The sequence below is a fragment of the Bufo bufo genome, chromosome 1 (genome assembly GCF_905171765.1).
Source record: "Bufo bufo chromosome 1, aBufBuf1.1, whole genome shotgun sequence".
NCBI classification, from domain to species: Eukaryota; Metazoa; Chordata; class Amphibia; order Anura; family Bufonidae; genus Bufo; species Bufo bufo.
In genome coordinates this window covers 66,079,114-66,106,798 of record NC_053389.1, presented here as the reverse complement: position 1 = coordinate 66,106,798, position 27,685 = coordinate 66,079,114, and the positions used below count along the sequence as shown (strand labels likewise).

The following is a 27,685-nucleotide window of genomic DNA, read 5'->3' as shown; positions in this document are numbered from 1 at the left end:
AATGTGAAGGGTGTTTTATCAATATTCCCCCACTATAGCAAAGTCTAAATCGCTTAGGTAGCAGGATACCTTACGGACTCCAATGCTTAGCTATGCAGATTTTTTTACTTTCCTGTCTTTTTCTCTCCTTCTGTAGATCATGCAGAGATCGGTGAGTCTCTGTAGTTTTAGTCCAGTCCTGGAAGGAATGGAGTACATTGAGTTTCTTTTTTCCTCCAATAGCTAACTCCAGGAGAGTACTCTCTAGACTCAACTGGGGGGCAGATCTAGGATCCACACTGAAGATTCCTGTAAGAGCTGTGCCAGAGTTGATTAACTCCGTCACTTCCACCTTCCCTTATTTGAGCGATAGATATTCCACTAGCCCCTATACACATGTATGCTCAGCTTGGCCAAGCATGGATGTGTTTTCAGTTGGGATGAGGGGAGTAAGCTGTTGCCATCTATCTCCTTATTGAGAGCAAAAGGATTGGGCATTCTGAAATCCTATATGCCTGACCCTTCTTCAGGACATACACATTAGATGGTTAGCTGCTCCTGCATGTTCGGCACATGTTTAATTTTGATCACCTGAAGTTTTTTTTCCAGGAAATACATATTAAAGAGGACCTTTCACCACTCCTGACATGCCTGTTTTAATAGCTACATGCATTCCCCATGGACTAACAATTCTGGAGCATCTATTCTTATAGCTCTATGTTGTGCTATTCCTTTATAATTTCTACTAGAAGTTATGAATGAATTGCTAGTGTAACGCCCCAGAGGTGCATTACCACTTCTGCACCCCGCTACTATCTTCTATGGTTAACCTAATGTCATTCTGTGTATTTATTTCCAGGTCCTGCATAATGTGCATCTCCTTTTTTGCAGATGTTTCTGTTCAATTGTAATGTGCCTGGTTTACCAGCAGGTGGCAGCATAGAGAGTGGAACCTTCCCTTCCATTCTAGCACCTCACCTCTGTGGTGTGGTGGGCGTGTCCCACTTGCTGCAGGGAGGGTGGAGTTCTAGTTAGTGAGAGTCAGTTAAGCTTAACCCCTTATTGGAGAAGGTCTAGCTTAAAGAGGACCATTCACTACAATAAAAAATCTAAACTAAGCATACAGACATGGAGAGCGGCGCCCAGGGATCTCCCTGCACTTACTATTATCCCTGGGCGCCGCTCCGTTCTCTTCATATTTTCGGCTCAACTGGGAGGAGCCTGCCGGCGTCTCCTTCTCCCAGGCTGTAGCGCTGGCCAATCGCAGCGCTCAGCTGATAGCCTGGGAGAAAAAAAAAACCTCTCAGGCTATGAGCTGAGCACTGCGATTGGCCAGCGCTACAGCCTGGGAGAAGGAGACGCCGGCAGGCTCCACCCAGTTGAGCCGAAAATATGAAAATACCGGAGCAGCGCCCAGGGATAATACACTGCTCAAAAAAATAAAGGGAACACAAAAATAACATCCTAGATCTGAGTTAATTAAATATTCTTCTGAAATACTTTGTTCTTTACATAGTTGAATGTGCTGACAACAAAATCACACAAGAATAAAAAAATGGAAATCAAATTTTTCAACCCATGGAGGTCTGGATTTGGAGTCACACTCAAAACTAAAGTGGAAAACCACACTACAGGCTGATCCAACTTTGATGTAATGTCCTTAAAACAAGTCAAAATGAGGCTCAGTTGTGTGTGTGGCCTCCACGTGCCTGTATGACCTCCCTACAACGCCTGTGCATGCTCCTGATGAGGTGGCGGACGGTCTCCTGAGGGATCTCCTCCCAGACCTGGACTAAAGCATCTGCCAACTCCTGGACAGTCTGTGGTGCAACGTGTGACGTTGGTGGATAGAGCGAGACATGATGTCCCAGATGTGCTCAATTGGATTCAGGTCTGGGGAACGGGCGGGCCAGTCCATAGCATCAATGCCTTCGTCTTGCAGGAACTGCTGACACACTCCAGCCACATGAGGTCTAGCAATGTCTTGCATTAGGAGGAACCCAGGGCCAACCGCACCAGCATATGGTCTCACAAGGGGTCTGAGGATCTCATCTCGGTACCTAATGGCAGTCAGGCTACCCCTGGCAAGCACATGGAGGGCTGTGCGGTCCTCCAAAGAAATGCCACCCCACACCATTACTGACCCAATGCCAAACCGGTCATGCTGGAGGATGTTGCAGGCAGCAGAACGTTCTCCACGGCGTCTCCAGACTCTGTCACGTCTGTCACATGTGCTCAGTGTGAACCTGCTTTCATCTGTGAAGAGCACAGGGCGCCAGTGGTGAATTTGCCAATCTTGGTGTTCTCTGGCAAATGCCAAACGTCCTGCACAGTGTTGGGCTGTAAGCACAACCCCCACCTGTGGACGTCGGGCCCTCATATCACCCTCATGGAGTCTGTTTCTGACCGTTTGAGCAGACACATGCACATTTGTGGCCTGCTGGAGGTCATTTTGCAGGGCTCTGGCAGTGCTCCTCCTGTTCCTCCTTGCACAAAGGCGGAGGTAGCGGTCCTGCTGCTGGGTTTACTGCAGACTGCTAGCAATTCATTCACAACTGGTGGCAGAAATAACAAAGGAAGGGCTCAACATACAGACATAATAATAGATGCTCCAGGGGGGAGGAGTTTTGCAGCTGAGTATGCACGCTGCTCTCTGTTCTCCTCTGCTAGCCAGCCTTAACCGGGCCATTTAATAGCTCCTACACCACCTAAATATGGGCAAAACAACCAGAGACAGGTCCAGGGACTTACAAGGAACTTCAAAATTGAGCTCCACTCAAGGAGAGATCGAGCGCTTTATGAGGAAAACTCCCGCCACTACGGCGTATGAGGCCTGCAAGATGGCGCCGACCAAGCTAAGAACTGCGCACACGACAGCAGCGGAAGAATCCGAAGCCGACGGAGAGAGCGAAGCAGAGGACACCGCTGTGGCAGTCGAAGACCAGAAGATATCCAAATCTTTCCTTAAAGACCTGCTGGCCCAGTCACTGGAACCTCTGGTATGTGAACTTAAAGACATTAAACAGGATTTAAGACACATGCACTCTAGGCTGGAGACTCTAGAAACGCACCAAGCGTCTATCATAGACTTTAACAATCAAGTAGCCCACAACTTAGACAGCTGCCAGGCTCATGTGAAACACTTGGATTCCCTGATAGAAGACCAGGAAAACCATGGTAGAAGGAACAATCTAAGATTAAAGGGTCTACCTGAGTCCGTGACTCCAGACATGTTGATCCCCGCCATATCCTCCATCTATACCGACCTACTAGGCCAAGAACCAGGTAACCTGGAGATGGACAGTGCCCACAGAGCGCTTCGCCCTGTGCCGAAGGAGCACGAGGCCCCAAGGGACGTCATCTGCAGATTGGTGCACTAAAACATTAAACGAAAGAGAAAATCTTTGCATCCTCTTGGTCGGCACTCCCTATTATGTATGAAGGCTCCACTATTACTATATACCAGGATTTATCTGCCATGATGCTCCGCAAAAGAAATCATCTAAGATCATTGTTGGACGTCCTTAAGAGCAGGAAAATCACATATAGATGGCTTTACCTCTTCGGCTTATTGATCAACTCACCTGGTCACAAGCTGGTAGTTCGTGCCTTTGCCGACGTATGTGAAGCCCTGGAGATAGACGCTCTGGACATCACCAACTGGAACTTTGCACAAAATATAGCCTCCCTACCATCACTCCCGATGATCGCTTCTTGGACTCTGGTGACATCTGCCAAACAACAACAGGCCGTCGGATGACGCCGAAGAGACTACAACCAGCATTGGAGGATCTGTTAAATGATGCCCGAGACCTACATTTGCTTTCTAATACTGAACTGCCCATAAGGTGGTCTGAAAAACCTTCCCATCTATTGCTGGCCCGGTGCGGTGGCTATAGGCTGTGTGGATGGAAAGTTCCCCCCCAATGTCCGTCTGACTGGGTCTACAGCATTGTTATTTTCCTTTTCTAATGGTTCACTTTCATTTATACCATTTAAGCGTTTTCCCTTATTGAGGAATATGTTTATAGAATTGCTCTACTGCTTTTTTTTCTTGTCTACCCTGTCTGTCATCCTCCCTACCCCAATCTCCCCCTGTCAGTTCCATTTGGATAGTACCCTAAACTATGAGAAATATAGGGTCCCCCACTGTGAGCTACTTGTATGCTGGGGCACATATACCCAGGGCTACACTGTTTCTAATACCCATCAAGATATTTAATTATATGTTCTATTTTTCCTCCTGAGGAGTTACCTATGCTGAAGTCTGCACTTTCAATGTGAAAGGACTGAACGCACCAGCAAAGAGGAGTCAAATATGCAAATTCCTGAATAAGCACGAGGTAGGAATAGTTTTGTAGCAAGAAACGCACTTTAGACATAAACATGTACCCAGCCTCTCCCACTTGCAATATAATAAGAAGTGGTTCCACAGTACATCCCCCCCCCCCCCCGGGGTTAGTATAGCTATACACAAAACGCTCCCCTTTGCCTTGTGTTCGTCCCAAATTGACCCTGAAGGGAGATATATTTTCCTCAAGGGGACGATAGGCTCTCAAATATTTACCTTGGGAAATATATGTCCCAAATGTTCTTCAGATTGAATGGTTGTGTAAGATGCTTTCACAATTCAGGGATTTTGCGGAGGGGTGTATTATTCTGTAAAGTGACTTAAATGTGGCAATGGACCCAGCCCTGGACTTCTCTAGCCTCTCTACATCCATCTCTAAGGTGGCTCTGGATAGGCTGCAGGGCGGATGTCTGGCGACTGTTGCACCCAGAGGATGGGGACTACTATTTATATTCCCATCATCATCAGTCATACCACCGACTGGACTACCTATTTTTCCCACCCCAACAACTACACCTATGCCAAAAATCTGAGATTGGAAGCATTACCCTCTCAGACCACGCCCCAGTTTTCTTGACATACGACTTACAAGGCCTCCCTAAAGCAGCTAATAGGTGGCGACTGAACTGCACCCTTTTGAGTGCAGAAGAACATGTGCAACAAATAGAGACATATCTGACTATTTTAAAATCAATGACTCTCCAGATATAGCCAGAGGCCTACTCTGGGAAGCCCACGAACCAGTTGTCAGAGGTCATTTTATAGCTTTAGGAGCCCACATTAACAAAATCAGACAAAAAACATAATGGAACTACAACAGAAAATTATAACCCTAGAAAAGTCCCATAAACACCAACCATCCCCTGAGGGGAAATTAACCCAACCACATACAGAACTTAAAAATCTCCTCAATGTTCAAACTGCCAAACTTTTCCTCACCTTCCAGTTTAAATATTATGCGCATGGGAACAAGGCCTTCAAACTCCTGATGGCGCAAATCAAGAAGAGTAAGGCCAACTCTTACATCTCAGCAATTAAAATCCCTACTGCACAATTATTACATACAACTGAACAAATAGCCCAGCAGCTTAGCAACTACTATAGTGACCTATACAATCTCAGGGCCCAAGCCAAGCAGGCAGATTCAGACTCTTGCAAAGATGTCATTGACGCCTGGCTATCCTCTCTCTCGCTAGCCAACATCGCCCATTAACAAAACCCTTCACTATGACTGAGCTGGAGGCAGGCCTGAAAGAATCACCAGTGAACAAATCACTGGGTCCCAATGGACTGCCGATTCCTTATTATAAATCTTTCAGAGAAGTTCTCATGCCACATTTGTTAGACGTGTGCAATGCGTCTTTGGGAGGGCTCACCTCTGCCTCCGCAGATTTTATCAGCACATATAACTATAATACCAAAAGAACAAAAAGACCCTACCCAATGTGCGAGTTATAGGCCCATATCATTATTGAATAATGACCTAAAACTATTTGCCAAACTCCTTGCCAGTAGACTCAAACCACTCCTCCCATCTTTAATATCCCCTGAGCAAGTGGGTTTTATCCCAGGTAGAGAGGGAAATATGAACACAGCCCATCTTCTTCACCTACTCCAATATCCAAGAAAAACAGCTACGCCCCTGGTAATACTTAGTACTGATGCGGAGAAGGCTTTTGATCAGGTAGACTGGCTATTTATGACCAGAGCCCCCCTCCACTTTGGTATCCCACTATGCTTTATCTCAGCAATTATGTCTTGATGTATGATTCCCCCTTAGCTCAAGTCTGGGTAAACGGTACACTTTCCCCCACATTCAGTAATGGAACCAGACAGGGATGCCCTCTGTCTCCCCTCCTATTCGTTCTCAGACTGGAGACAGTTCTACAAGCCATAAGACAAGACGAGAGGATAAAGGGGCTCACCTTGGGAAATACTCATCACCAATTAGCAGCATTTGCAGATGATGTTCTCATAATTCTTACAAACCCGACAGATGCGTTCCCTGCAGTAACATCTATATTAGACCCTTTCGGAATCTTGTCTAACTTCAAAATAAACTTCAATAAGTCCAAGGTCTTAAACGTCACCTTGCCTAACCCTACAGCCATCATGATTCAGCACTCAACCCCATTTATATGGACATCACACTCAAAAATTATTGGGTGTTAATATAAACCCTGAAGTATCTGCTCTATATAAGGCTAATTACCAAGACCTCCCTAAGCAGATTGGAAACTGCCTAGAATCATGGGACATCCCTTACGTCTCCTGGTTTGGGCGAAGAGCCCGCCTGAAAACTGTTGTCCTCCCAAAAATACTATATACCATGCAAGTTTTGCCTATCCCTATTCCCAAAGTATTCTTCCAAAAACTGAGAACAACTGTTTTATCCTTTTTGGGGAAGAAACTTAAACCAAGACTCGCTCATAAGTTTTTGGTGCAATCTGTGCAGAGGAGGGAGGGGGGGGGGGATGGGCCTCCCAGATTTCAAAACATACTATAAAGCGATTCAAGGGACTAGATGTCTTGATTGGCTGAGGGCTTCAAGTGAGAGATTGGATATCCAGGCCGAAAATGCCATGAACCCCACACCCCTTTGGCCAGCATTAGTTAGGAAAAAGCATTCCTTCCTCACAAACAGCAACATATACAACTCACTTACCAAGAATACCTTACGCCACTGGCACGAAGGTGGAATCAGGAAAGCACTGTCTTCTTGCCCTTTGGCTCTAGTGCAGGTCGCGGACGCCCTTCTAGACTCTCCGCAAGCTTTGAGGGATACTCTACCTCTGGAGGCCACCAACATGCGAGTTTCAGTACTAGACCTTTGTCTTCAGGGGTCCTTGCCCACTTGTTATGAGCTCAAGGCCTGTCCCCAGTTGAGGGGCCTCTCTCTCTTCCATACACAGCACTTCATTAAACTACCTTAAACCGTTCGTCTCCACCCTAGCCACCCACGATGAGCACTCTTTGTTTGAAAAATTAGCTTTACAACAGAAACAACAACTCAAAAAGATCTCGACCTTTTACTACTGCCTAAGATAAGTTAGAGTAAATACTGGTTTATACCTAAATGGGAGAGAGATCTCAGGGTAAATTTTTCAGATAGTGAAATAAAACAACTTCTGTCCTCATCCCCGAAAATTTCTAGATGTGTAAAGCTACAGGAAAATTAGGGAAAAGGTGATGACAAGATGGCATTACATGCCAATTAAAATGAATACCCTTTTTCCTGACAGTGATTCCTTGTGCTGGAGGTGCAGGGGAGAGAGGGGCTCCTATGTTCACATCTGGTGGCACTGCCCCAAGATCAAAGAATTTTAGGCGATCTTAAATCAGATTGTAATTGACTTGTTTTGTTTTATGCTTCAAGAGGGGATTGTCCCTTCCAACTAGAACTTATCTTTGATAGGTCATTATTGACCAATTGTATCTCTAAACATATTTATGCTTTCCAGATTAAAAATATGTTACAAAAAAAATAAATGAAAAAAAAAGAAGAATAGATGCTCCAGAATCGTTACTACATGGGAAATGCATGAAGCTATTAAAACAGGCATGTCAGGATTGGTGACCGGTCCTCTTTAAATGTGTTTTCTGGGAATACTTGTCTTTTAATTGATGCCCGCAGCCTGTCTCCGCTATGGAAAGAATCATACTTTTATCTGCTCCCCGCAGCTCTCTTCCTGCTCGCTGGCTCCAGCAGGTCTAGCTTCCAGTCCGTAGCTTGTTTATTTCCTCAGGAGCAGCCAGCCACTGGATTCAACGTGCTGTCCACATCCGTTGCTCCATTTCCGTGGCCCCGCAAAAAAGACAGAGCATATCCTATTCGTATATAATATAGGCATTTCTATAATTGGCTGCCCGTTCCGTTCCGCAAATTGCGGACCGCAAAACACAACACGGTCATGTGAATGAGCCCTTAGAGCGATCAATTCAGAGAAGAGCCTAAGAGCCCCCTTGGTAAACCATCAGCCATTTACATCCTGGGCGCCAGAATTTGCAGGGCCCGTATCTCTGGAATGAGGGGGGCTCAGAAACAAATTACAAAGAATGAAATACTCAGGAGGAGCAGGGATAATTCAAGGGGTTGTTGTGGCTACAGATATTGATGATGGGTAACCAATATCAGATTGGTGGGGGCCCAACTCCCTGCACCCCGGCCAATCAGTTGTTTGAAGGGGCTGTGGCCTTTATGTGGGTGCTACATCCTATTCAGTGTTTACCTGCATGCCACATCCCTTGTAGCGGTGCTGCAGTGTAAATACAGCTTTGTCTCCTATTCACTGCCGCTAACATAAAACATGATGTAAACCATAGAAAAAGCCTTTTTTTGCCTGTACTGTATAGTGCAGCATAAGAACTAGATGGGGAAAAAATAAATAAAAAATCAGTTAAATTAAGTTTTTTAAAATATATATAAAAGAAAATATAAAAATATAAAAAATATCAAAAGAAAGTAAAACAAAAATATAAAAAAAAAACCCCTATCTGGTGAGTGACCTCAGATGTACCCATACTCACTCTACTGTAGCTTCCCTTATGACTTGAGAGTGGAAAATACAGCTCGCTGATCCCCAAACATACCCTAAATGTACCTGTGTAGACGGCCACAAAAGGGCGAAGTATTGTTCACTACGGCTCCTTTCTTCTTTTGCCGAATCAGATATAATGGCACCTCCAATGCTGTTACTCTTATTATTTGATGCTTTTATTTCAGTCATTTTTATATAAAACATCCTAATAAAAACTAATTGAAAAAAATATATATATGAAAAATGATATAATCCATTTCTCAAATCTTGGTTGGCAGAGAAGAAAAAATAAATAAAAATGTAAATTCTAAAACTGCCCGTGTCCTAAAGCGTGAAATAGATGATAATATAACCGTGCATTTCACAGGAAGTCAGCCTCACAGGAGAGACTGACATCTTTTCTACAAGAGAGGGTACAAAATGCATGGATCCAACTAAGCCTGGGTGAAACTGATTGCACTGCTGAAATATTATAAGTCCTAAAAAAATTAATTCGCCAGAGCACTTTTTTAAATGATTTCCATCTCCACTCCTCACAGCTCAATTTGTATTTTCTAGTTATAGTAGAAAAATTATATCTTATTTTTCCCATTACAACTAGCTCATAATGCCTCCACCCACCCAGACCACACAATACTTTCTTGTGAACATCCCTGTGTCATAGAACAATGGTGTCTGGCAAGCCATTTACAATACAATAGCTAGACATCCGATGTGGTTTCTGTGTGAATGGTGTTATAATGGAGGTCGTCAGGACCAAAGATCAAAGATGTTTACACCCAATACATTAAAGGGGTCTTCTGGTGCTTTTATATTAATGACCTATCCTCAGGATATAATATTAAATATCTGATCGGTGGGTGTCCAACATAGGGTTGTCACGATGGCAAAATTAGGATTCGATTTCGATACCATAAAAAAGCATTGCCATATTCAATACCATTCGATACCACTCGAAAAAATAAAACTCCAAAAAAGCCACGTGCAATCCATTATTTTTTTTAGGGGAGAGGTGACTAAAAAGTGACAAATAATGCGTTTTCTGTTACGGCGTTCACCGCATAGGAGATATTTTTTTAATAGTTTGGACTTTTTCAGACATGGAGATACCCAGTATGCTTATTTTTTTATTGTTTATATATTTTTATATGTAATATTGGGAAAGGGGATGATTAAAAAAAATTGATATTTTGGTGGGTTTTTTTACTTTTTATTTTTAAACTTTTTTTTTTTACAACCATTAGCCCCCTTAAGGGTCTAGAACCTGGGATCTTTTAATCCCTTGTCCTATTCACCCTAATAGAGCTCTGTGCACACAGCAGCAGGGAGATTACCATGGCAGCCAGGGCTTCAGTAGTGTCCTGGCTGTCATGGTAACCGATCAGAGCCCCACGATTTCACTGCTGGGGCTCCGATCAGAAGCTGCCACTGCCATCAATGAAGATACTAAGATACTGAGGAGGAGGGGACCCTGTGGCCACTGTGACACCAATGTTTATAATACTGGGGGGGGGGGGCGCACTACGCCACCAATGCATATAATTAACCCTTAAGGGGTTGTCTCATTACAGACAATGGGGGCATATGGCTAGGATATGCCCCCACTGTCTTCCCTATATCGGGAATGGAGCCCCGCAAAGTGGTGGCTGGAGGATTCAGTTCCAGCCACCACCAAGCGCTCGGCTATTTTCGGCGGCCCCATGGAAAATGAATGCAGGGTGGCTGCACATGCGCAATGCACCCTCCACCACTTTCGGGGCTCCGTTATCAATATAGGTGCGGGTCCCAGTGCAGACCTGCACCTACAGTATAAGACAATGGGGGCATATCCTAGTGATATGCCCCCATTGTCTGTGATGAGACAACCCCTTTAAATACCATTGTAGGCTGCGGGTGTCGGCGGTATCACATACCTGGCACCCGGCCTCTACTACAGGGCGCTGCAATCCCTGTCAATTAACCCCTCAGGTACCACACCTGAGGGGTTAATTGACACTGTTCGGCGGATCGCTGTGCCCTTTCATAGAGGCAGGGTCCCGGGTATGTGATAAAACAAGCAAATCCCAGTATCGTATCGATCCAGGTACAAAAGTATCAATTGGGTATCGATAGTTCGACACCCGGTGCAACCCTAGTCCAACACCCACCGCACCACCTCCGATCAGCTGCTCTGCCGTAGCTCTGGCGCCAGAAGTCAGTACCAGAACTACAGCTCCATCCATTGTGTAGTGGATGGAACTGGTTACTGCAGTGTTGCTCCCACTGAAGTGAATGGGAGCAAGGCCAGGACTTTAAGGTTAGGAAATTGGTTATGTTTTGTTTTTGATTGTGGATGTACCTAATCTGGGTCTCTGTATACTTTTGCACATGAATCTATGTTATCTTTGATTCTGTATAAATGCTAAAGAAAGAATCAATTAAAAATGATTTGATTTAAAAATAAAAGTGCTGATTGTGGGGGTGCAGATTGCCAGACCCCCACCGATCAGATATTGGTGGCCTATTCTGAGGATAGGCAATCATTATAAAAGTACCAAAACACCAATTTAAACGACCCCATACACAATAAACTATTGCTGGTTAAATCTGCTGTTTTTAGTTAGACCAGCTGACTATCTAATGTGTATGGTGAGCTCCCGACTCCCCTGCATAACGGAAACTAGACGGATCTGTTTTGCAGCCCATAGACTTCTATTATGACGGAGTGAATAACGGAATGCCTCTAAAGGCATTGCGTTATGCATTCCGTCATAGAATTGCGTTATGGTCCGTGGTGACGGAATCCATAACGCAATTCACCTTTTGCCAGTAAACAAAGCGTGAACGAATTTCAAAATAGGACATTCGCTCATCTCTAATTGTATCAGCTGGATCACAATAGTTTAACCATTTACACACAGTGATGTGTACACGTCTGATACAGTATTATCTGGTGTCCTTTGTATTCTGTCTGTATAAGGTGGAAGATAAGATAGAACAATCCCCCGCTGAACTTGTAGATTCTGCCTTTACAAGTCTCATCAACTGGAGAAGATACCCAAAGGTGGGCTAAAGAAGGCGATAAACATTAGATAAATGTCACAGAAACCTGCTGATGTTGGTGGGACCAACCAACCATGGAACGTGTATGGTGGGCTCCTAACTTATCCCTCGCATCTTGGATGTTCTCAGTGAGGTAGGCCACCACAAGAGGCATCTGCCAGCAGCTTACTGTCACCTCCCTATTGGGAACACATGTACACCCGGCCGAGCCAAGTCGATATGAGTATGGGAGGATCAGTTCAGATAGTCATTGGCTGGGCAAGCATTTGGCCGTCAGATATCTCATGTATATGGCCAGCTTTACATGCATCAGACAGATTGGGTTTGTTCCATCTAATCCAGTTTGGACATAGAGTTCACAAGAAGCAGTGTGGAAATGGCTCAGAGTACCAGAGGATCCTCCGGTTGGCCTGGGCTCTGACACAACAATGTACCCCTAAAACACTAGGGCTTTCTAAGGCCCAACAGAAAACTATTCAACTTTGAGCTGACTTTAGAGCCAGTCACTTACTGGTAATGTCTATTTCTAATGCTATGAAACTTAGGGCCCATTCACACGACTGTATGGCTTTGCTGATCCGTAATTTGCGGATCCGCAAAACACAGACACCAGCCATGTGTGTTCCGCAATTTGCGGATCGCACATGTCCGCAACCATAATAGAAAATGCCTATTCTTGTCCGTGATTGCGGATAAGAATAGGACATGTTCTATCTTTTCTGCGGAACCGCGGTACGGAATAACGGATGCGGACGGCACACAGTGTGCTGTCCGCATCTTTTGAGCGCCCATAGTAATGAATGGATCCGCAGACCTTCCGCAAAATTGCGGAACGGCTACGGATCCGTACATACGGTCGTGTGAATGGGCCCTTAGGGAGTGGATGTGGGCATGCTCTGTATAGACTGATGGTGGGCCCTGAGGTGTCAGGTGGCAGCACTCATCTCCCCATGCTCTAGTTAAATAATTGTAACATGCTCATTTAACGTAGGTACACTTCCATTGTAAAGGCATCCTTGATAGCCGACAGTCACTCCTCTGTACACATGCATACTTGATTCCGCCATTCATGCATGTGTTGTCAATGGGGAGAGGTGAGTAAGTTGCCACCAGACACCTTAGCGGCTGTGAACAAAATTCAACATCCCCGATTCTCCCCCCAACCAACAGAGTTGATCGACTCCCATACTCTTCAGTTAATTGGCTGGACAGCTGAAATCAGAGGTTCCGACAAATTTTCGTTTTAGTATGAAGGTCTTGCAGGGAAGTCAACCCTGTTAGACAATGATCATATGTGACAGGCCGAGGCGGTCCACCTGCAAAGCACTGAATACCTTGGTGAGGGTAACACACTTTATATTTATCTGTGAGCCTAAAGCGAGGCAATGTTATGATGCAAACTTGTAAGCAAATATTTCCATCCAGACCAGACACACATGAGCGAGTTCAAAGCGAGAAACTTGCAGCGTGTGTCAGTGTGAGGTCCCGTTCTGACCTCCCCTCCTCCGACAGGATCGCACAGCATTGTAATGATTTATAATGCTGTGTGGCCATGAGAGACCTGGAACGTACTGAATTAGGCCTCCTGCACACGACCGTATGGCTTTTTCAGTGTTTTGCGGTCCGTTTTTTGTTTCCGTTGTGTTTCTGTTTCCGCTCCGTTTTTCCGTATGGCATATACAGTATACAGTAATTACATAGAGAAAATTGGGCTGGGCATAACATTTTCAATAGATGGTTCCGCAAAAATGGAACGGATACGGAAGACATACAGATGCATTTCCGTATGTGTTCCGTTTTTTTTTGCGGACCCATTGACTTGAAAGGAGCCACGGAACGTGATTTGCGGGCAATAATAGGACATGTTCTATCTTTCAATTGAACGGAAAAACGGAATGCATACGGAGTACATTCCTTTTTTTTTGCGGAACCATTGAAATGAATGGTTCCGTATACGGAACGCAAAAAACGGCCAGTAAACGGGAAAAAAAAATGGTTGTGTGCAGGAAGCCTTTCACTGACATAATGCTGTCAGTGTAATACAATAAATAACAGGGACACAGTCTTAGGGCTTGTTCTCACGACCGTATGGCTTTTTCAGTGTTTTGCAGACCATTTTTCACGGATCCGTTGTTCCATTTTTCAGTTCCGTTTTTCCGTATGGAATATACAGCATACAGTAATTACATAGAAAAAATTGGGCTGGGCATAACATTTCCAATAGATGGTTCCGCAAAAACGGAACGGATACGGAACACATACGGCTGCATTTCCGTATGTGTTCCGTTTTTTTTTGGGGACCCATTGATTTGAATAGAGCCACGGAACATGATTTGCGGACAATAATAGGACAAGACTCAAAATGTAGCGGAATGGAAATGCGGACATACGGAAACGGAATGCTCACGGAGTACATTCCGCTTTTTTTGCGGACCTATAGAAATGAATGGTTCTGTATACGGAACGCAATAAACGGCCCGTATATGGAACGCAAAAAACGTTCGTGTGAACGAGCCCATATAAATAGGAGAGAAGGTCAGAACGGCACTCCACACTGACACGCTGCAAGTTTCTCACATTGAACTCACTTGTGTTTGTCTGGCCTAATAGATAGAGTAGTATTTATCCTGCAGTGCTGTACATTTGATGCGAGAAACAGACTCATCCTGATGAAGCAAAACAAGGAGATGTTTGATACACGCCTCTTTCCTATGGTTGGAGTTGATGAACATGCCCGTATATACATTTCATTGACGTGTAACATAATAGACATGCACGGCCATTGTCACAACTAGATTCTCAGCAGCACCTTAATTTTTCGGAAAACTATGATTCATATAGACTATCAACAATGCATCACAGAGTGGGTACTTTAGGCATTTACATAAATCGCAATTTATACTATGCCATAACGTACTGCCGTCAGGCGTCCTAGTACTGCTAACCCTCGGCTATTCCATCAATAGACGAAAACCTTTTGTACTGTAGTTCAACTCCCATTCCCCAGCGAAAGGCATCTGTAAGAGACAGCCTGTAATCCGCGTTGCCACAGGAAATGTAAAATAAATGTTAAATCACAGTAATGTTCAATATAAATTAGCTGAATCGTCCTGACTTGCACACAGATCATTGTGCAGAGAGGGAGAGGTATTAAGCTGTGTCCAAGATTTCAGGATTATATTTTTTATTTTTAATATAGATATTGAAAATGAAAAGAAAATCAACAAACAAACATTCTTCAAATAGGTTGTTTTCCCTTTTAACGAAAAGTTATGAGAACTAAAAGCTGTGGCATGCGCAGAAGGCTAGTATAGATTTATGTCTTGGATTTCATATACGTTTTTGTCACGGAGAAGCATAAAGTGGGTGTTTTTGACGAGTGAGTAATAAGCGTGTATTACAACATAGCTGTGTGACATGTGCTCACATGCAGGGGAAGGGTAAAACAAATCTAATCCTTGAGTTACTTCATAAGCTCAATGAATGGGATCATTAAAGTAAACAAATACATGGGTGTTCCAAGAATAATTAAAAAATACTCACAGACTCGCTACTGCCCCCCGAAAGAGGTTGGAAGGTCCAGGCCACAGTCACGTCATCGCCCAGTGGTGCATAAGAGCTGAAAGTACACTTCAGGCGGGTATCTGTCCCATTCTTAACCTGCAGCTCCTTTGAAGTATATACCTCTATTGCAGAGACTGAGGGAGAAAAGGCAATTGATACAACAGTAAGTCAAGCCCCGATTACCACCGACTCCCCCGTCCTGAAGCAAAAGCATTTCTGCGTCTTCTGCCTTGCTCTACATTAGGAATCACAGAACCACCACCATTAAAACCACTTTTATTAAGGCCTCATGGTCATGACAAACCATGGACCTGCAAAAGACGGACACCGACCGCCATTGTTTCCACATCTATAAAAATGTCGAAATAGACAAGAATAGGACATGTTCTATTTAGGCCTCTTGCACACGACCGTATGGCTTTTTCAGTATTTTGCGATCCGCAAAAAACGTATTAGAGAAAAAATACGGATGATGTCCATGTGCATTCCATTTTTTGCGGAACGGAACAGCTGGCCCCTGATAGAACAGTACTATCCTTGTCCGTTATGCGGACAATAATAGGACATGTTCTATATTTGAAACGGAACGGAAATACGTAAACGGAAGGCATACGGGGTACCTTTAGTTTTTTTCGGATCCATTGAAACAAATGGTTCCGTATACGGTCCTTATACGGAACGGAAACAGAAGAAAAAAAACGTTCATATGCAAGAGGCCTCATTTTGTGGGCCAGAGGAACTGACATGCAGGGTTCTGCATCCGATGCGCCAAAAATGTGAATTGGATGCGGAACAAAAATACTGTCATGAGCATGGTGCCTTAGCATGCAAAAAAAATCCCTTTCATTGAAAAAAATCATGCAGGTGGGGCTACCTCCAGGGCGAAATATTCTCTGCAATGTCAGTCCCTAGACTGTAAACCCTGTCTAAAAACAGAATGGGCGCCCCAATACGGGCGATCCCGTGTGAGAAACCTCCTACAGAGAAAGAGGTATCACCAAACGCCGTGCATCGTCAAATGTCAATATTCTGGCAAATTATTCAAATTCCAATAATCTAGAAATAATACAGTTGTAAAAAAAATCTAATGATACCTATACTATATCTTGTACACAATCCCAACACATTTCCTTGTGTTATTAAACCACAGTTATATGAAAAGTGTAGATGTATAAAATGTAGATCACAAGTGGCCAGAAACAATACCTTATAGCGGTATGTGTGCGCACCAATTGCAGTACTTCCAATAAGTCCGGAAGATAATGGCTAAATCAGCGTTCATAGGTTACGGTCGTTAGAGATTATCTCATGGTGTAAAAGTGCCACCAATTACCCAATGACACAAAAATTGTCGCTTGCCCACAGCAGATCGTGCTCTGTAAACGCGCTCTGCTGAGTATGTATGTGGATGAGTGATGGCATTAGCAATACGGTGGAGGTGATCGCTGCATGTGAATGTGTCTCCTCCACTGAGGGGCAGGCGATTGTTGGGAAGGAACGCTTCCTTCCTGACAATCTGCAGCTGTATCATCCTGTCTATAGCTTTGAGTGATAAACATGTATAGGTAGGAGAGGTACAGTTAGTGGCCAAAAGGTAATGGACTGGAAATTCGGAGCCGCTAACCTAGCAACCTAATATATCATATATGGCTGGCGACCGTCAGATATATGATAAAGGCACCTTTACACTGCCTGAACATTAGGCAGATTATCGCTTACAACGGTTGTTAGCGATAATCTGCTGGTGTAAAGGTGCCACCGATTACCCGATGAACGACCTAAACGCTCGCTCATCCAGTAATTGCGTTGTTCATGCGGACACCTTAAGGCTGGGTTCACACTTGAGCGTTTTACAGCGCGTTCAAACGCGCTGTAAAACGCTCAACACATGAAAACCAATGCTTCCCTATGGCCCTGGTTCTCACTTGAGCGTTTTACAGCGCGTTTGAACGCGCTGAAAAACGCCCTACGCTCAAACAAGTTCTTGAGCTTCTTTGGGGCGTTTTGAAGCGCGTTTGTGGCCATAGGACACTGCAGTCAATCACACAAACGCGCGTCAAACGCGTGTTTACTATTGCAAAAAACGCGCATAAAAACGCGCGAGTTAAACGCGCATATCAAATACGCTCAGGTCTGAACCCAGCCTAAATCATCATTTGCCAGCAGCAGATCACACTGTGCTGCCGGAAAACAATGATTCAGTATAGGGACAAGCGATGTCATTAGTGATCACTCCTCCCCATACTGTGGAGGAGATCACTGCACTGACGAGCAAGCGATTGCCAGGAAGGAACGGTTAGTTCCCAACAATTGAGCATTGTAAAGGGGCCTTAAAGGGGTATTCCCATCTAAGACAATGGTGGCATATCACCAGCTCGGCTATTTTCGGCGGCCCCGTAGAAATGAATGGAGGGCAGCAGCGCATGCGATGTGCGCTGTCCTTCACTTTGCCGGGTGGGACCCGCACCTATCAGACAATGGGGTATATCCTAGCGATATGCCCCCATTGTCTTAGATGGGAATACCCCTTTAAGGAATAGATTGTATATTGCCTTGGGGCTAAAACACAATATATGTGCACATGCACCATAAGTAGTTACAGTCAAGGTTGGTGCTCCTCGGTCACTAAATTACACTCAAAATACATGCTACTCATCCACCACAGCGCAGGTGAAACAAGCTCAGACAGCCAAAACCTGCCATACATTGCTATGGGCAATAAAATGAAAACATCCCAGTGTATGCATTGATCTACAGCAGCATTAGGCAGTCTTGTCTGTACCTGCGTGTCCCCAGTTGGCAACTGAAGTAGTGTGATCCAGAACTATAGCCGGCCACGTGGTGTGCAGGAAGACACACTGTGCCTCGGACAGGAGTTAAAAGCCGCGGCACACTTGTAGGTTGCCACTAAGCTCGATTGGGGATAAATGTGGCTTCTATAAGAGGGAACGCATAGGGATGTCCTGCACATATGGCTGAGCTGTTAGTGTCCCTCGTATCACCACTAAGGGTGATCGACTGTCATAGGTGATGGTTCCACAGGTCATCAAAGGTAGGATTGAAGCGTTCACCACGAGGCCTCCACACTTAAACCTGATCGTCGTGGGATCCCAAACAACCTGGATTCATTGCTAAAGACGATAAAGTTTCAGTCCGTAGCAGTCCAGGTTTCTCCTTCACGACAGCACTGCAAAGAAAGGCGACGATGGCTGTCTGTCAACGGCAGGACATTTAATGGGCACCATGACACCAAATTTCCTTCTGCTGACTTCCTGGAAATGGTCCAAGCAGAGACAAGGGTGTGTAATGAAGGTGTCACGTGTGTCTGGATGGTGACCAATGAAACTGTGGAATCTGCTCAAGCTTGTCAGAGGATCAAATGATCCTCTCTACTGGTGGTCTGTCTGGTCCATCCGGAGCCTGTTCACCATGTGTTTGTGCCTTCACATAACCACTGCTCCCAACAATTAAAAAAGAGGTCACAACGGCATAGAAGGCAGGCAATTCGACAAAATGAGCATTCTGCTTCTCTCAGTCCAGTCATAAGTGCCCTTTAGTGTTGAGCGAGCATGCCTGGCCGAATACCAGTTCGGTTTGAGCATCGCTATGCTCTGCACATGGCGGTGCTCAGCCGACTACCGTATATGCTCGAGCGCAATGCTCCGGTCTCCCCCCCGCACGTTTCGCGGCTGCTAAGAAGCCAATAAACGTGCAGTTAAGTACTGCCCTCACTGTAATGCCAGTAGCCATGTTGGTTACGTCATCGGGTGCAATATAGCATCCGATGACGCGTGTTTGGCTCATTCTAAGGCCTCATGCACACAACCGTTGTTTTGGTCCGCATCCGAGCCGCAGTTTTGTCCGCATTCGTTGCTCCGTTCTGTGGTCCGCAAAAAAATATAACCTGTCCTATTCTTGTCCGTTTTGCGGACAAGAATAGGCAGTTATATCAATGGCTGTCTGTGCCGTTCCGCAAATTGCGGAAAGCACACGGACACTATCCGTGTTTTGCAGATCCACAATTTGCGGACCGCAAAACACACAACGGTCGTGTGCATGAGACCTAAGTCAGGGAAAGCTGAGGATAGGAAGGGACAGAGAGTGTAGGGAGTGTAATCGAATATTATAAGTGTACAAAGACGTTTCAAAGACCCAGAAGTCCTTGTAAGGACTATTGTGTGTGACAGCAGCAATATATTTTTGTAGCGCAACCTGTGCTAAATTGCTTAGTGTTAGGCCTCATGCACACGACTGTTTTATTCCGTGTCTGTTGTGCCGTTTTTTGTGATTTTCTGCGGACCCATTGACTTTCAATGGGTCCGTTAAAAACTCGGCTAATGCACCGTTTTCCGTCCGTGATCCGTGGTTCCAGTCCGTCAAAAAAATATAACCTGTCCTATTATTTTCGCGGACCCATTCAAGTCAAAGGGGTTTATATGATTTTTCTTGAAAAATTATGTTCAAAGGCCATATTAAAAGAAATTGTGGATGGCACTGTTATGGGTAGGGGGATCTGTGCACTGTTATGGGGAGGGGGATCTGTGGATGACACCGATATGGGGGGGGGGGGGCTATGGATGACACTATATAGCATCTTATGCTAAATGTGTCATCCACAGATCTCCCCCATAACAGTGCCATTCACAGATCCCCCTCCCCATAACAGTGCCATTCACAGATCCCCCTCCCATAACAGCCCCGGCCCCGCCGCTCACAGCAGTAGACTATTCTGGCAGTAACTTTTACTCAGCGCATCTTTATTACCTTACAATGAAGCTCCGGTAACAGGCAGAGCGGGCTGCGGCGTAATGTCACTCACTCACGTGACGCGCCTGCTCCGCCCACTTTATGAATGAGTGACGTTACGCCGCCGCCCGCTCTGCCTGTTACCGGAGCTTCATTGTAAGGTAATAAAGATGCGCTGATTCAAAGTTCAAGGACCCTCAGGCATAGCGCCTGACCGCCCTCTCCCGCCCGCATAGCAACGAATCGGCCGATCATTCGACAACGAATCCAGTTATCGAATATTATCGATAACGTCGATTAATCGTTGCAGCCCTAGACAGCAGCAATATATATTTTAGCGCATCTTGCACTAACTAGCGTGTAATAGGCCGCTGCGGACTGTTAAATTATCCGCGCCACATCTCCTGTTTCCTGTTTATAATGTGCGCATCCCTAAAATATCAGTGATATCCAGTGCAGTTTTTCCGTAGACTGTGTCCTCTTCTGACAGTGACCTGACCAGGCCCACATCTGCTGTGTAATGTGTGCGCTTCTAAAAATTTTCTGTGACATAAAATTACATTTTTCAATAGACGGTGTCCTCTTCTGTCAGTCGGGAGTTGGTAATTTGTGCGCCCTCTGCTTGCCTTCCTTGGACCTGGTAGCCGTTTCTCAGGCTCCCTCTCCGGAATCGAACACTGATTTCCAGTTACCCGTGGTCACCATGTTAGGCTACTTTCACACTAGCGTTCGGGTGTCCGCTTGTGAGCTCCGTTTGAAGGGGCTCACAAGCGGCCCCGAACGCATCCGTACTGCCCCGATGCATTCTGAGTGGACGCGGATCCGCTCAGAATGCATCAGTCTGGCAGCGTTCAGCCTCCGCTCCGGTCAGCAAGCGGACACCTGAACGCAGCTTGCAGCGTTCGGGTGTCCGCCTGGCCGTGCGGAGGCAAGCGGATCCGTCCAGACTTACAATGTAAGTCAATGGGGACGGATCCGTTTGAAGATGACACTATATGGCTCAATCTTCAAACGGATCCGTCCCCCATTGACTTTCAATGTAAAGTCTGGACGGATCCGTCTGAAGCTACTTTTACACTTAGAAATTTTTCTACAATATAATGCAGACGGATCCGTTCTGAACGGATCCCAAGTCTGCATTATATGAGCGGATCCGTCTGGGCAGACCCCAGACGGATCCCCTCTGAACGCTGGTGTGAAAGTAGCCTTAGGCGCATAAAAGAACATCGAAAGTTGATAGGGCAGACATTCAAATGGATCATCGACGTCACGGGGACGTGCGATCAGGCAGAAATTATCTAGAGTCAACAAAGCGGCAGCAGGCCCTCGCCCATAATGTTTGCGATGGTCAGCTCACCTGCAGGCCCTAAACCATAATTTTTTCGATGGTCAGCTAAGCAGCAGGCACTCTCCCATAAGAGTCTGGTCAACACAATCCTCACCGCCGGGGGTCACGTAAATAATTAGCACGGAGGAGTCTCGTTGGTTATCGGAATTAACCAGACAAATCGCTCCATAAACTCAGAACGGCCACGCACCACCACCCACAAAATCAAGAAAAAGCTATCAATCTGTCAATCCTTTCCGTGTCTGGGCCGGGTGAGGTTTGTCGCGTTGAGTCAAATTAAGCCGCAGGCTCCACTCCTGGTGGTGCCCTTCCGTCAATTAGTTTAAGTTTCAGATTTGCAACCATACTCCCCCGTAACCCAAAGACTTGGGAATAACGCCGCCGGATCGCCTGTCGGATCGTCTTCGAACCTCCGACTTTCGTTGTTGATTAATGAAAACATTCTTGGCAAATGCTTTTACTGTGGTTCGTCTTGCGCCGGTCCACGAATTTCACCTCTAGCGGCGCAATACGGATGCAACCGGCCATCCCTCTTAATCATGGCCCCAGTTCCGAAAATCAACAAAATTTTGGGCTGAACTTGCACTTTATATACAAGTAAATATACAGGAAAGAATGTTTCCTAACAATTTTTCCTCTAAAATCGTTCATCTTCGGTTTTGTGCGTATTATTGTCAGTCTGTAAAAGTGGCGTACTAATCAGACAACATCGTTCCCAGCAGCGACCTGGGAGTCCAAGATGCATCCAGACATCCTCCCAATGCTGTTCCGAACCATTTGGGTGGTGTTTCCATCAATTTGTGACATTTTCCTATACCAGGCACCCTCCCCTCTTCAGAGCAGGGGGTGCCTGGTTTAGGCTGGTTTCACACGGGCGTTGCGGGAAAAGGTGCGGGTGCGTTGCGGGAACATGCACGATTTTTCCTTGCGAGTGCAAAACATTTTAATGCGTTTTGCATTTGCGTGAGAAAAATCGCGCATATTTGGTACCCAAACCCGAACTTCTTCACAGAAGTTCGGGCTTGGGATCGGTGTTCTGTAGATTGTATTATTTTCCCTTATAACATGGTTAAAGTAAAATAGGGATGGAGGGGTTAAAAAAATAAAATAAAAATTTAACTCACCTTAATCCACTTGTTCGCGCAGCCGGCATCTCTTCTGTCTTTAACTGTGAGCAATAGGACCTTTGATGATGTCACTGCGTTCATCACATGGTCCATCACATGATCCATCACCATGGTGATGGATCATATGATGAGCGTAGTGACGTCAAAGGTCCTATTGCTCACAGTTAAAGACAGAAGAGATGCCGGCTGCGCGAACAAGTGGATTAAGGCGAGTTAAAAATTATTATTTTTTTTAACCCCTCCAGCCCTATTTTACTTAGCATTCTGTATTCAGAATGCTATTATTTTCCCTTATAACCATGTTATAAGGGAAAATAATAATGATCAGGTCCCCATCCCGATAGTCACCTAAAAAACCGTGCATGAAAATCGCACCGCATCCGCACTTGCTTGCTGATGCTTGCGATTTTCACGCAACCCCATTCACTTCTATGGGGCCTGCGTTGCGTGAAAAACACAGAATATAGAACATGCTGCGATTTTCACGCAACGCACAAGTGATGCGTGAAAATCACCGCTCGTGTGCACAGTCCCATAGAAATGAATGGGTCATGATTCAGTGCGGGTGCAATGCGTTCAACTCACGCATCGGATCCGCGCGGAATACTCGACCGTGTGAAAGGGGCCTTAATGCTCGGGTTCTCCCATTGACTTCCATTATACTCGGGTGCTCGGTCAAGCACCCGAACATCCAGATGTGTTCGGCCCGAGCACTACGGTGCTCGATCAACACTGGTGCCCTGTCAAAGTCTGTCAACTGGGCAAAATGTCTTCTAGTGCGTTTTCGGGGCATATCTAGCAGTTAATCTGTCACCAAGAGGTACACTACCCAAAAGTAGTCTCTGAGAGACATTTTAGGGGGCAGCAGTGGATCACTTTTACAGCTTCTTGTGGCAAGACCCAGTGATCTGCCTGAGACATAACTGCACGCTTAGCTTTGTAGTAATCTGACATTTCTGTCACGGTGCCTTTTTTTGTTTTGTTTTTGTCAATAAGTGTACATTAGGCAATTATTGTATTATAAGCAAATTCACAATACATTATTACGGTATTTTCCAGATCACTCCTTTCTAGAGAAGAAGGAGAATTTCCATAGTAAATCATGTAACAATAGGTTCTCCAGAATACAGGTACTGTTAATGGCAGCCTGTATTATGTGACTGGTGAGCAGAGAGGCTGTTGTGAATGGAATAGTGCAGTCCGCTATGTCATGCAGTAAAAAAAAAAAAGCATAAAACCTGGTGTATACCGCCGAATAAAAACCAAATTAACACTCTTGGCCTCCATCAGTATAACGGCTCATGCATATGACTGTGATTTTAGTCCACATCCGCTCCGCATTTTTTGTGGATAGGATGCAGACCCATTCATTTCAACATAGCCGCAAAAGATGCAGACAGCACACCGTGTGCTGTCCACATTCGTATGTCCGTTCCATGCCATCCGCAAAAATATAGATCATGTCCTATTCTTGTTCGCATTACGGACAAAGATAGGACAGTTCTATTATGGGCTGGACGTTCCGTTCCGCAAAATGATACGATAATGATAATGCTACGATCGTGTACATGAGGCCTTATAATGATTTATAATGCTCATGCTGTGTGTCTCTGCCAGACCTTGAATCTACTGAATTGTTCTGACATAACGCCATCAGTGTAAGGGCTCATTTACACGACCATGGTTTGGTTCCGCATCTGAGGTGCCTTTTTTACGACTCGGGTGCAGACCCATTCAATTTAATGGGGCCGCAAAAGATGTGGACAGCCCACCGTGTGCTGTCCACATCCGTTTCCCCGTTCCATGGCCCCACAAAAATTATAGTTCATGTCATATTCTAGTCCATTTTGCGGACAAGAATAGGCATTTCTATAATGGGCCATCCGTTCCGCAAATTGCGGAAAGCACACGGGTGGCATCCGTGTTTTGCGGATACGCAATTTGCGGGCCGCAAAAAAAAAAGGCACGGACGTGTGAATGAGCCCTAATTCAGTAGATACAGGTCTGGCAGAGACAGCATTATAAGAGGTGCTGAGGTCAGAATGGGAAATCATGCTTACACACGCACATTTACTAATGGACTTGTGACATTGTGTCCGGCTGTGCGACACAATTTTGGAGCACGGCCGGTTTTGTGCATCGTACGCCAATTGGGTGTGACAAGGGCGGGGGCGTGTCAGGAGCCGTGCTGGAGTTAGGACCCCAGCTTTGGGAAATTCACTTACATTTACAGGTGCAAATGTAAGCTAAAAGCTATGTCAGCAGGGGTTGGTGTCATTTTTATCCCAAGCGCACGGACTGCCACAGATGCGCCTAATTTATGACAAGGTGCACGCCTCGTCATAAATTAGACGGATCTTACGGCAGCGCAGAGGGAGGAACTAAGACCAGCGTAAAAAGCTGGTTTCAGCACCAAGACTATCATTTTACACCAGTGTTTGTTCCCCCCCCCCCCCGTGCCGTCAGAGAAGGTGCCTAATTTATGACGAGATTCAGGCCTCATTATAAAGGAGGTGCACCGCTGTCAGTCCTTGGAGTAAAAACTAAAACAAACATAATCAGAAAAAAGCAATTCAAAGAGGTTAAACACCCTCCCTCGTAGTCCTGCCCGACCCATCAGGCGCCCCTGACGAAGCTTGGAGCGAAACCCGGGTCGGGCAGGACTACGAGGGTGTTTAACCTCTTTGAATTGCTTTTTATCTAATTGTTTGTGAGTATAATAAATTATTTTTGTATCTGACCCTTGGAGACGGTGCTTCACTATTGGTGCGACTTTCTGATGTTCCACAGAATTGTCCGATAAGGAAAAGGAAGTTCTACTAGGAAATAGATATTTCCCTATGCTCATGAATATGGATGGCTCTGAATTAGTTGATTTCTTCCTTGATATTCGAAGCAGCGCGGTCCAACAAAAACGCATTGGAGTAAAAACGACTCCAATCCTGGACTGGAGTAGTTTTACTCCACATTTACACCTGCTTCCTGGTGTAAAAGATAATAAGGGGACGTTCAGATATGCGGCATGCCCGATCCAGCACGAATGCCGGCAGTCGACCGGACAAAAACTTTTGCACGCAACCCTTTTTGTTTGGCCGAAAACTTGCCATTTATGGCAGAAAGTGTCAGGATCCCCGCTGGACCCCATTATAGTCAACGCCGGAGATCTGTCAGTTCTGGATCCGGCAAAATCCGACAGGCTGTTCTCTGCCGGATTACGTCCACATATACGAATGTACCCTAAATCTGTTGGGCCCGATGTCTCGGCCCCCACCACGCTCCCATAACTCTCTCACCACTCAAAACATTGTTGCGGCGTCATTTAAAAAGTCACAAAACTGAGTCATGCAACATTTTTTATGCTAAAAAGTAGCCTAGTGTCCTTTGTAAATGGCCCCCATATTTGATCTAAGTCCTTCTCGGGCCAAGTCATCACACGAATGTGGATTGCGGATACAAAATAAACCCCTTATTATGTGCGGAGTGCTACCTTCTACTCCTGTGATGGCTAACCTCCGGCACTCCAGCTGTGGTAAAACTACGACTCCCAAGATGTACACTTGCTTGGCTGTTCTCAGAACTCCATATAAGGCCTCTTGCACACGAACGCGTGCTCCCCGTGGTCGCGCTGCGGCCCGCAAAATGCACGAGCACAGTCCGTGGGGCAGCCGATCGCGGACCCATTCACTTTAATGGGTCAGCGATCCGGCCGTTCCGCAAAAAGATCGGACATGTTCTATCTTCTTGCGGAACGGAAGTACGGGATGAAACCCCACGGAAGCACTCCGTGGTGCTTCCGTAGGGTTCCGTTCCGTGCTTCCCTTCCGCACCATTCCGCATCTCCGGACCTATTGAAGTGAATGGGTCCGCATCTGTGATGCGGAATGCCCACGGAACGGCACCCGTGTATTGCGTATCCGCAAATGCGGTCTGCAATACGGCAACGGGGCGCACACGTTCGTGTGCAAGAGGCCTAAATGAACGGAACTTGCTGGGAGTTGTAGTTTCACCACAGCTGGAGTGCCGGAGGTTAGCCATCACTGTAAGGAATAACGTATTTTCTTTCCGTGTCCGTTCTGGGTTTTTTTGCGGACCGCATCCGGAACCATTCACTTAAATGGGTCTGCAAAAAAAATTGTAAGTTAGTCCGTGTGCATTCCGTTTCCGTATGTCCGCATGTCCGTTCCGCAAAAAAATAGAACATGTCCTATTATTGTCTGCATAATGGTCAAGGATATGCGGAATGCACACAGATGTCATCCGTGTTTTTTTGCGGCTCCGTGTTTTGTGGACCGCAAAATACATACGGTCGTGTGCGTGAGCCCTGAAAATGCATCATAAACTGCACGTGTGACTCCAGCCTTACCTGCGGTGTATCTATTATCATACAGGGAAGGATTCTGATAAGACCAAGGAAATGGGGAAATTTCTAAAATAAAGAGTCACAGCGTTGTGTAACCGGCTGTGAAGCGCAATCACCTGGCGTACAGCAGGTAATGTACATTCTGTGGACAAGACGAGGCAGATCAGCAGGTAGACGTCAGGAAACATTAACCCATTAGGGGCCTCAATGCTCCTCTGCCTGACCAGGCTCCTACCTGACCTCTACACCCAGTGGTCAGGGTGCAACCACTCCCTGCAGTGAGTCACAGTGTGGAGGGCTGTGCTCCAGGGCATTCCTAGTCATCCATTATTTAGGCTGGCATCCTCTATCATATATTCTTAACTCATTGCTTTCCATAGATCACCTGTATAGGTACGGTAACCTGCATGGACTTACCTGCAGCGATCACGGCTATCCGGACGGCTAGACCAAAGGAGCTGAGAGCAGTCATGATTGTGGCTGGGAGTTGTGCAGCCTGTCCCTCCGGAGGAATGTCTCCACAGGTTCAGGGGAGAGGTCTTCCCACCTGTACTGGTGGCTCCAGTTACTTTGGGAGGAGTTAGTACTTACATGGATCTGACAAAGACAAATGCAGGCGTGACGGACACG

General features: G+C 45.7%; 1 protein-coding gene across 2 annotated transcripts in view; it reads right to left on the bottom strand.

The window, feature by feature from the left end:
* Positions 1 to 27,624, bottom strand: part of MPZL2 (myelin protein zero like 2) — a 51,878-nt gene extending 24,254 nt beyond the window's left edge. For both annotated transcript variants that reach the window (XR_005777708.1, XM_040425639.1), the window contains exons 1-2: positions 27,473 to 27,624; positions 15,454 to 15,608 (exon numbers count right to left, since the gene is read on the bottom strand). Coding sequence is in view for 1 of the 2 variants with exons in the window: in XM_040425639.1 (XP_040281573.1) it covers positions 15,454 to 15,608; positions 27,473 to 27,527 (210 nt within the window). In the remaining variant the exon portion in view is untranslated. The remainder of the gene's footprint in view (positions 1 to 15,453; positions 15,609 to 27,472) is intronic.
* Positions 27,625 to 27,685: the final 61 nt, after the last annotated feature.